The sequence below is a fragment of the Lathyrus oleraceus genome, chromosome 6 (genome assembly GCF_024323335.1).
Source record: "Lathyrus oleraceus cultivar Zhongwan6 chromosome 6, CAAS_Psat_ZW6_1.0, whole genome shotgun sequence".
NCBI classification, from domain to species: domain Eukaryota; kingdom Viridiplantae; phylum Streptophyta; class Magnoliopsida; order Fabales; family Fabaceae; genus Lathyrus; species Lathyrus oleraceus.
In genome coordinates, this window is record NC_066584.1 from 291,593,905 (window position 1) to 291,605,415 (window position 11,511).

The following is an 11,511-nucleotide window of genomic DNA, read 5'->3' on the forward strand; positions in this document are numbered from 1 at the left end:
TTGTCGAACACGAATCTTAGGACGATAGATTTTTACTCTTTCAATGCCTTGTTGCCAGACTCCAATCTTTCAGCGATTTTTTCGTCAAACATCACGCTGTACTTAGGACATAGCAGCGTTTTTGACCCATTAACCCTGCACTTTTCTTGGAAATTTGATAAGCTTTCGCCTGGTTAGGGATAGGCTAACTCCAATCCATTTTCAGCATTTTTGTCGAAACCATCAGTAGTTTCAACCATCAGTACTTCAAAAGACTTAACTAAGGATACCATATCTGAAGATTCCATAATACCATCAGTAGCCTCGACCATCATACACTCGAGAGGCTCCGAATACAAAGCTTTTTCCACCTTCAAAGGGTCGGAGTCCACCTGCATCTTTGACCTTTCGCTAAATTGAAGCCTTCCTTCTTTCAATGCCTTTTGCACCAAATCCCTGAAAAGAACACACTGATGAGTTTTATGACCAAGAAAATTATGAAATTTACAGAATCCCCTTTTCTTGTTTTGTTCTAGAGGGGTATCCTTTAAACCTTGAGGGATAATGATTTAACCATCTTTAACCAATAGATCAAAGATTTTGTCGCACTTAGACACGTTGAACGTGTAAGTCTTTTCTACGTATTTATCTATTTTTTCAGCTTCGATGGGTTTTTTCCCATTCGAGGGCTCTAAAACTTTAAATGTGTATGGAGGTGTTTACCAGTAATTTCTGACAAACAACCGCTAGTCCTCCAATATTATTAATCTTGGTAACTTACAGGATCGACTAGATTGATCATAGGACATGTGTCTCAAGAACTAGTGTTATGGTGATTTGACTCATGATTAAGTTTACTTCTGATTTATGGATGGTAAAAGGTGTTTCGACAATAAATTCTAAACGAAATTTATGACTTTAAAGACAAAGGATAAATGGCAGTAATTCTGTAAAAAGGTCTTTTTTAAGATCACAAAGGTAATTGACAAAAGTAAAGATAAATAATTTGAAGTAAAAGGTTTTAAGTTTGAAAAGATGTTGGAAATAAAGGTCTGGCGAAATGTAAATGCAAAGGTAAAAGCAATGACGAAAAAACTTTGAAGATAAAGGCAATTCGACAGAAGAAAAGATAGTAAATGGTTTAATTTAAGTAACTTGCATAAGAAAAATAACATGAAATGTAATCATGGTATTCTTCATACATACATTTTCAACAAAGACTCGTTTCTCTCGCTCTGGTACTTTGAGTATTTTTAGTGAATTTTGTATATCAGTTTGAACACACTAAATCTAAAAACTACGACTCCTATTTATAACAATTCGACCCTAACGGTCTCTACACAGATGATTGCCACGTTCGACATTTTCAAACGTTGTGTGTCTCAGATGCTTCCACGCGTTTGCCTGACGAAACTACTTCGTTTGAATTTCAAATCCTTCCTGCTCGAAGCTTCGAATCTGCCAAACGCCTATGTCGAAGAGAAATTGTGGAGATCCTAAAATTTTCTAAGTCTTAAGCTTCGACAAAAAGGTCCTTTCTCCCAAGAAAAGGATTTAATGAATAGCTTCGACAAATCCATTTTTATATTATTCTCCAAAACGTAATATTTTCAAAGAACTTCAACCTAATGGTCGAAATCTCCAGCTAACAAATTGCCCCTAATAAATGTCTATTTTGAATCAATGTAGAAATGGACATTTCTTGTAATCACCAGATTTCAACCAGAGACCTTTCATAGGCTTAAAAGTCTATAACTGTCAGTTAATCATGACTTACTTTTTCAAAACGTCTCATTAAGACGTGCGTGCAGTTATTATCATCATGAATTTCAACTTCCAAGAAGAATGAACAGTAATCCCTGCACCTTCTTCACAGAAAAGCCACCACGTGGCCCACTACCTTTGCAAGGTGTAACCAACCAATTCGTAGGTTAACACTATAAAAGCCCATTGTCACTTCCTTTTCCCCTTTTTACAAAAAATATTCATCTTCAACCTGAGTTCATCTCCAAACTTCTCTGAAACGTTTCTTCTTCTTCAAAACCCTAATCTTTCAAAACCGCAAAAAACCCATAACAATGTATTTTGATAAACAGAAAAAGAAATCAAAGAACATTAAAGGTGCTGGATCTTCGAAGAGTTCTGCTTCTCAAAACATTCCAACAAGCAAAATCATAACTGTTGGGAATCGGGAGTACATTACTCCTCCAAAACTCATCAAAGAACAGAAAGCAATATATGCTTCCCAGGTAATGATTCCCTCCTTACTTTCTGGAAATACTTTAGGGTTTTTAGGCCCATTAGTTCCTGAAGGACATTTAGAGAAATGTGTAAAGTTTTTTCCTTGTTATAACACTACAAAACCCATAGCAAACAAAACTGCTTCTTCTAGAAATGCTGAAGATTCAGTCCAAAGAGAGGCTTTTCAACTAGACTATATTACTGATAGTTTCAGACCCTTTCGTTCTTGTCTAACTTTAGAAAAATCTTATTTAGCTTGGTTGACGAAAGTTGAGAAAAAGAAAGCTCCATTTAGGAAAGAATTGGGCATTTTCGACCTGATTCAGATGTCGAAACTAGGGTTTAGCTACTGCCAACCTTTATTACTATCCAACCTGTATTTTTGGGATAATACGTATAACACCTTTCATCTTCCATGTGGAATGATAACTCCCACGCTCTTCGACGTAGCTGTTGTTTCCTGACTCCCTCTGACAGGAGAAACCTCCGACCCCTATCAAGACTACAAAAACTTAATTGACTTTAACGTCAAGAATGCTTCGTTCAGTACTTATATTAATTTATATCATGCCAATTGGGAAGAAGTTTCCGACATAGAACATATAACGTTCTTGGGTCTGTGGTTATCCAAGTTTTTCTTCTGTTATAAATCTCTGCAAGTTGCAAGGAGATTTCTAACACTTGCTAATCAATTGCACACTGGTTGAAATGTGTGTTTAAGTGAACTTCTATTGGCTAGTTTGTATGAAAGTTTAGAGTCTTCTAGTGCCAAGTTAAAGGAGTATAAAGCTGGTACAAACTTATTACTATCTGGGCCTTATTGGCTTCTTCAATTGTGGCTCAATGCCACATTCGAACCCTCTTTGCCAACACATGGAAAAATTGATGAAAATGCCCCAGAGATAGTAAATGGAAGCATTGAAGGCACCAGACTCCTTCAGTTGACTCTAGTTGATGATGTTGATAATCTGCAAACTTCCCTTACCAAATATACCCTGATGTTCTCGAAGCGTCACAATTTCTCTTCTTCGATGGTCCTTCTTGGTTCACTGCTTCGCTTGAAGACGCTGTCAAGGACGCCAATACAGAGATTGAAGATATATGGCATGCATTTCTTTTCCCAAGGCTGCTTGTTTCAAGGATCTTGCCAGTAAAGAGCCATGTTTGCTTGTTGGCTTACCAACCTAATTTTGTCTCTCGACAATTTGGGTTGTGTCAACTTATTCCTGTCTCTTTATTCAATCGAAAGCGTGAGATATGCTGTGTAGGGACTGATTGAAGCGCTCGAGACATTGTAACGCATCAGGAATTCCATGCAAACTTTGCTGAATTTCACTTAATAGTATACCAACCATCATTCCATTCTACCAATGGGTTCGCCACTTGGTGGACAGATTTCTATTCCAAGAACATGTTTACTACTGCTGAAATCAAAGAACGTCTAACGAAAGTCTTTTCATCTTTGTAGGGAAATGTTTACAAGGGTAAGCTTACTCATTCTGAAGAAATCCAAGCATTCCAAAAGTACTTTGAAACTGTCTATAACCCAATGGAACTTGTTCAAACCGTCTGTTACGCAACACCAATTTTAAAAGAGAAATTTGAAAAACAAATTGCCAAAAAGAAATTTCCCAAAGCTGTAAAACCTGAATTTAAATATGATTTGGCCTTTGAGTGCGAAGCACCCAAATTTCCAAATTTACCCAGTGCAGACTTTGCTTTGTCATTTTTCCCCCTTACCCAAATTGATTCACATGTGGGAACATTTTTAATGAACTGAAAAATGACCAACAAAAACCTGCTAAAAGAGTAGTTGCAACCAAACATACCTTAGACAGTTTCAAAGGCTTTCTTCACTTTGATTTGGATGTAGTGAGAATTACCTCTCTGACATGTGAAGGTGTGGAATGTTTGGATTTCTTGGTTTTACAACTCCCTTTCGTCTTTTGCTAATCTTTTAAACATTGCATGTTTTGACTAACTCACATTTTTCTTTAGCTGTTGAAAGGAAGGCGGTGAAGAAAGAGAAGCCTGTGGCAAAAGCTAGTTCGAATACTGCTTCTAAGCTAACTACCTCTTCGAGCCAGGGAGCCCCTTCTGCCAAGGATGCTGCTTCAGAAAAAACAAAGAAGAGTTCAAAGGTATTACATCAAATAACTTCTTTGTCTCTTTTGTATTTTTCTAACTGTTTATATTTTTCCTTCTTTCAGGGTAGTGGCAAGCCTCCTTTAACGCCAAAGAAAAGAAAAACCCAAACTGAAAGTGTAATTCTTGTCGAAGAAGATGAATAAGAAACTCCTCCAACTCCACTTAAGAAGAAACAGAAAAAGAATAAGGCAACAGTTGCCCCTTACCAAACAACCAAACAACAAGGTGTCAAAATCAAGATTATCCCTCCTCCTTCAAAGGAAACTCAATCCCAGCCCTCTAGTGGCGCAGTGCTGCAACACATTGGGAGCAATGCTTCCGACCCTGAGGCTCAACAGGTGAACTTCTATCCTGAGTCTTTTATCTTTCGATAAACTTCTTTTTTAATCTAACACTTTGTTTTCAGGAAAAACCTACCACTCCCCTCATCTCTATTGGCAATCAGAGTGATCCTTCGAGCGGTATGAATCCATCTCCTCCTCTGACAATCAGCGGTGCTGTTCAAAGCAAAGGATCTTCGATTGGAGCACAAAATCTCGAAGCAGATAATGTCCAGAACAAACAAGAAACCTCTTCTCCTGGTGAAGATGGTAAAAAAGCTTCGAAGCAAGCTGAAGAGAAGGATTGAGAAGAGAAAGAAGATTCTGAGGATACTCCCAGTAACTCTCCTCCAAGAGTTACGTTCCCTTCAGATTACGCTGACGAAGATGATCAGGATTCTGATGAGATTGAGGGGTACTTTCAGCAAGATGAAGACATGAGTAAGGGAGAAGCTGATCCTGAAGGAAATCAGACTGGAACTGGTGATGCTATTGTCAAACCAATCCCAAATCCAACTACCGTTTGATCATCCATAATCCAGACTTCGCATATATCACTTAACGAGGAGGAGAAAAATGCTTTGAAACAAAATGATCCCCCCAAGTATGTAAGATTGATGATGTCTCAAAGAGAATCTTATTCATAAAATAACATTTCTGGAGCTTTGACCCACTCTGGTGCCAGTGCAAACGAAACATCACATGGCGAACTCCTTAAGCAGGTGAAGAAGGCTGTTTTTGATGTAGATCTCTTTGAAGAATTGAAGAAGGATGTGGGAGCAAGATTTGGCATAAAGAAGCTGATAAGTAAGATCAACATCATTGCTTGCCCCACTGATATAGGTGAAGCCCTTATCGACATCCAGAACCTCATTGACCAAGTTTGTGCTGAATACCGTAGGGAGGTGGATGCCAAAGAAAAGCTTCAATCAACTGAACAAGCTCAAGCCACTGAGTTTGATAACGCCCTTCGAACTTCAAAAGCCTCTGAGGAGTTAGCCGCTTCCAGAAAATCAACCCAATCAGAATTCGACACCTATACTGCTTCGATACGACTCTGGGAATCTCACATTGCAGAATTGCAAAAGAAGATTTCTGATGCTAAGGCGAAGCAGGTTGCTATCCAAGGCTTGGATAATACTGAAGCTGATAATCTGGCAAAGCAGAGCGTAGATCACGTCGAAAAGGCTACTGCTATGAATGAAGATATTGCACGCCTCAGAGGGGTTCAAGCTATTGTTCAGTATAAGATAGGCTTGGCGAAGATAAAATATGACCGGATGAAGGCCACTATCCCTTTCTGATTTTCACCTGTGTTCGTTCTATTCGACCTTTGTTTGTTTGTAATTTGATTAAGACAAAGCCATCTTGGCAAAATTTGAAGTTTTAAATATATTCACCATTTTGGCTATGATAGTTCTTTGCTTACTACGTTGTTATGATTTTAACTTCATGCACAAATGGTTTATACTTCTTTAAGTATTTCCCATTTACTTTTAGGATTCTTCGATCTTCTGCTAGTTCTTCTATTTCGTATGCATTATTTGAAAATGCTTTTAAAATTCGAAAAGGTCCTTCCCAATGTGGGGACCATTTCCCTAATGTTTTATTCTTTCAATCCATAGGTAATATAACTTTCCAAACTAAATCATTCATAATGAAAGTTTTACCTTTGACCTTCTTATTGTATGCTCTTGCTACCCTCTCCTTTTATATTCTTAACACTTCTAATGCATGCAACCTTTCTTCGTCCAAATCAACCAGTTCATTCATCATCATTTCCCAATATAGGTCAGATGAAATTTCTCCTTGTCTTTGGATTCTTACTGATTTCAAGTAGATTTTGACAGGCAATATTGCATCATGTCCAAATGTAGGTTGGAAATGTGTAGTGTTAGTAGCTTCGTTAGGGGAGGTTCGACAAGCCCAAAGTGCTTGATCTAAAGTTTTGTGCCAATTTATTGGCTTCTTCCCTACATGCTTTTGATTAAACCAATTGTTACTTTATTGGTTGCTTCGACTTGCCCATTGGCTTGAGCATAATAGGGTGTGGATGTTAATAATTTCAAACCCATTTCCTTTGCAAATTCTTGCATCTTTTGACCAGTAAAAACTGATCCTTGATCTGTTGTTATACTTTCTGGGATCCCAAATCTATATAATATTTGCCTTTGAATGAATTCGATGACAATTTCTTGATCCACATTTACTAAAGGTACTGCTTCGACCCAATTAGTGAAACAGTCAATTCCAACAAGTATGTAACTTTGACCTTTGGATGAAGTAGGTCGAATTTCCCCAATTAGATCTAATGGCCAACCTCTGAAAGGCCAAGGCTTGATAATTGCATGAAGCTCACTTGCAGGAGCATGTTGAATTCCTGCATGTACTTGACATTCTTGGCAACCCTTAGCAAACTCTATACAATCTTTTAACATGGTGGGCCAATACATTCCATATCTGAAAAGTAACCATTTCATCTTATGGCCTGCCTGGTGTGCTCCACAGGCTCCACTACGTACACTAGATAACGTTAAGTACGCCTCGTTTTCTCCTAAACATTTCAACAGGATCCCTTCAGGGGTTTTCTTGAATAATTCATTCCCCATCAAAACATAAGATAAAGCCCTGTACTTGGTTTTTATTTCTGTATCTATTGAAGGGTCCTTGAGATAATTAATAATTGGATTCCTCCAATATGTATCCATTAAGGTATCAATGGCCAGTACTTCAAACTCTTCTTTGTTAGCATATCCTAACTGAGTGCTTTCCAAATCCGTCGGAGACAATCTGACAGCCATTGCTTTTCCTCTTACTCCGACAAGTTCCTCTAGCTTCTCTTTTGAAATTCTATACCCTGAAGTTATTTGTGCTAGGTCATTAGCTTCTTGGTTTTTTATTCTAGGGACATGTTTTATGTCTATATATTCAAATTTTTTGAGCAACCTATTTGCAATGACGAAGTACATAATTAAATTTTCTTTTATACATTTGTACTCTTTCGTTAGTTGGTTAATTACTAATTCTGAGTCTCCTTTAGTTTCGACCCTAGTTTCCCCCAATTCCAACAAAGCCTCAAGTCCTGCAATAAGGGCTTCATATTTTGCTTCGTTGTTAGAACAAAGGGGACCTTCAATTCTATATTTGAGTTTTGTTGGAATTCCATCAGGAGAAATTATCATGATCCCAACTCCACTTCCATCCTTATGAGTGGAACCGTCGAAGAATAATCTCCAAGTTTTAACTCAACTTGAAGTTGAGGACTTTTGACCACTGCATGGTCTATAATAAAGTCTGATACTATTTTCCCCTTCATTGCTCTTAAAGGCATAAAGGCTAAAGAGTATTCAATGAGGGCTAATGCCCATTTGCCAATTCGATTATGCGTTATTGACTTCGATAACATATACTTAATGACATCAAAGTGTGAAGAGACGTATAAGTCAATAGGTTTTATATAATACTTGAGTTTAGTACAAGAGAAATGCAAACAAAGACACAACTTTTCTATTGAAGTGTATCTAGTTTCTGCATCATTTAAAACCCTACTAAGATAATAAATGGCTCTTTCGACGCCATCTTGATTCTCTTGTGCCAACATGCTACCTATAGTAGTGTCGGAAGCTGATATATACAATCTCATAGGCTTTTTTCCACATGGTGGTGACAAGATAGGAGGATTCGTCAGATAATGCTTTATCTTGTCGAATGCCTTTTGATGTTCATCATTCCATTCGAAATTCCCTTGTTTCAGGCGTATGAGGGGAGAGAAGGCTTGAGTTTGACCACTTAGGTTTAAGATGAATCTTCTCAGGAAATTTATCTTTCCTAATAATGATTGCAATTCTTTCTTAGTTGATGGTGCTTTGGTCTCCATGATAGCCTTCGGCTTATTCTGATTGATTTCTATCCCCTTTTTATGGACCACAAAGCCCAGAAAATCTCTAGCCTGTACAAAGAATGAACATTTAAAAGGATTCATCTTTAAACCATGTTTTCTCATTCTTTCGAATGATTGGCTGAGATGGGTTAGATGATATTCGTTTGATATAGATTTTATCATAATATCATCTATATAAACCTGCATAAATGTCTCTATATAATCATGGAATATAGAATTCATTGCTCGTTGGTATGTTGCCCCAACATTTTTTAAACCAAAGGGCATAACTATCCACTCATAAGTGCCTATTGCCCCTGGACATCGAAAGGCTATTTTGGAAACATCCTCTTCTGCAATGAAAATCTGGTTATATCCAGAATATCCATCAAGCATGCTAAGATATTCATAGCCTGTAGCTAAGTCAACCATCATCTCTGCCACATGCATTGAATACTCATCTTTAGGAGTTGCTGCATTTAGATCACGAAAATCTATACATACTCTTAAAGAGTCATTTTTCTTGATAACAAGAACTATGTTTGCAATTCATTCGACATACCTTGTGGTCCTAATGAAATTGCATCGAAGAAGCCTTTCGACCTTTTTTTTGATCTTTGAGAGGATCTCTGGGGCGAATCTCCTTGGAGTCTGCTTGATGGGCTTCTTGCCATCCTTGATAGGCAACTTCAATTCGACCAGTTCCCTCTTCAAACCAGGCATCTCGTCATAGTCCCAAGCAAAACAATCTTTATTTTCTCTTAGCAGTTCAATTACTTTTACTTTCAACTTGGGGTCCATTTTAATGCTGATGTAGGTGATTCTTTTTGTACTCCCATATCCAAGATCAATTTCTTCAAGAGGATCTTGCGCTAATATCTTCGCACTCGACGTCACTGGATCTTTTTCGAATCCCAGAGGCTCTTCGTCATATATGGCATATAACCTCTGGTCTGTTAATTCCATAGGCACCTGTTCGTCAGGGGTTTTGGTTTAAAGTACTCCCCAGGTCCTGCATTATAAATTTCACCATATGTGGCTTCGTCAGCCATGTTAGTTATCTCGGCTTTGAGAGCCGCTTTTCTTTTGTTCTCAGCCATGTAGGCCGAAGTCTTTTCGAAAAAAGAAGACTCAGGCATAATCCAGATCTTCCTCCCAGCCTGTTGGTCGTACTTCAGATGATTCCCCTTCTTCTGGGTCCCCCATAATTTCCCTATCCCACTGAAATCCATTGGGATGTAGAGTCAAGAAATACAAAGCATTTTTATTTGGGGAGTAGCTGTCTTCAGCTGGGTGGCATGGTCCTATATGAGCCAAGTTCCTGTCGAAGTTCTTCTTATCTACATGGTTCACTTCTGCCATGAAGTAACTTTGGTCAGCTTTAACATTTTCTACTACACCATCTTCTCTCCAGATGGATACCCTCTAATGCATGGTCGAAGGAACTGCTCCTATTCCATGGATCCATTCCCTTCCTAGAAGCAAGTTATAATTCGCCTTCGCAGGTATCACCATGAACATTGTTGGTCTTGTGATTGATCCAACAGTCAGATATACTTATATGACACCCAGAGTATGTCATATCTTACCCTCATAGTTCGACAATACCATATTGTGAGGTTTAACATCGGTGTCGAACATACCTATCTTTTTCAACATGAATTGAGGCATCAGATTGACTGCTGCTCCTCCGTCCACCAGAACTTTGTTCACCCCCACATGTTCAACTTTAGCTCTAATTTATAGGGGCTTGAGATGGTTCTGCATTCCTTGGTGAGGCCTTTCAAAAAGAGCGTTCTGCTCTTCGACAACGCCGTTGTTGAGAACATAGTAACACACAGGTTTATGTTTCGCCATCTCCACAACATCCGCTTCCTCATTATCTTCAATCTCCGTCTCCTGATTATATTCGTATGGAAGAACTGAGACCACATTGCAATTCATATTAACATATGACACTCCGTTGGACTCAAAGTCGTCAGTGAGCATTTCTTCCTCTCTTATTTGTTCCTCCTGAACTTTCTGATTTTTGTTTTCATCTGGAAACAACTTTCTTACTACAGGTGGTTTGGTCGAATTTGTGACATTTGGGGGAACCTTGACGTTGCTGGATTCTCCAATCTCCCTTGAAGTCATCTCTTTTTCAGCCTTCCTCGACCTCTGATGTCTTCTCCACTGGGACCTTGACATGGGATTCTTTCCTTTGTAGTTCTCCAGTCTGATAGCCTCTCTCTTAGATGCCTGGAACTGTTTTCTATAAGCCCAAGAGGTTCTTCCTCCATCCTTAAAACTTTTCCACTTTCCCTTCTTCGACCCCGCCTGAGTCCATTTGTCCTCAGGGACTTCTGCCGGAAGTTTAAACATAACTTTTTTCGCCCTTGGGTGAGGGCTGTCTTGCCTCCTAAGAACTCCTATCTTGTCGAATATGTACATATTCGGGTTACCTCCGTGTCCATTCCAACCTTGGTTAGATGGAATTCTCTCGAACACTTTAGCCAATTCCCTGTTGTAAACTGCCCCACATCTGGGACACATCAAGCATTCTGTTTTGTACTTGTAGCAATGCACAATAAAACCAAGAAGGATTTCTCCAGGCTTGGGATACACCTTCAGTAGTTGGCTTTCCTTTCTCCAATTTCTCTTAGTCTTAGTTCGTTGCGATCTTTTATAGTCCTTAGCCACCCTTCGACATATCATGATGCTACACCTTGGGCACAACAGCATGTCAGAATTTCTTTTGTGACACCTCCAAAGGTATTCACGTAGGCTCTCATTAGCTTTGGGGTAGCCAAACTGCATACCCTCTTGCTCTAGCTTCAGAAACCTCTCCACTTCCTCCATTTCTGGGGGGGGGGTGGTTAAGATCCACCATGTTGACACCTAGATTGGCGCCATCAGCGATTGAAATTTTCTCAAATTTCTTCCTTAGGCCCTCAGTTGCCT

At 38.8% G+C, this 11,511-nt stretch overlaps 1 protein-coding gene across 1 annotated transcript; it reads right to left on the bottom strand.

Annotated features, from left to right (window-relative positions):
- Nucleotides 1–6,116: 6,116 nt before the first annotated feature.
- On the bottom strand, nt 6,117–9,534 carry LOC127095264 (uncharacterized). The gene is made up of 5 exons (XM_051033978.1): nt 9,240–9,534; nt 8,770–9,041; nt 8,324–8,637; nt 7,211–7,919; nt 6,117–6,299 (listed from the first exon to the last, which is right to left on the bottom strand). Exons 1-5 carry the CDS (start codon nt 9,532–9,534, stop codon nt 6,117–6,119), a joined length of 1,773 nt encoding a protein of 590 aa, XP_050889935.1.
- Nucleotides 9,535–11,511: the final 1,977 nt, after the last annotated feature.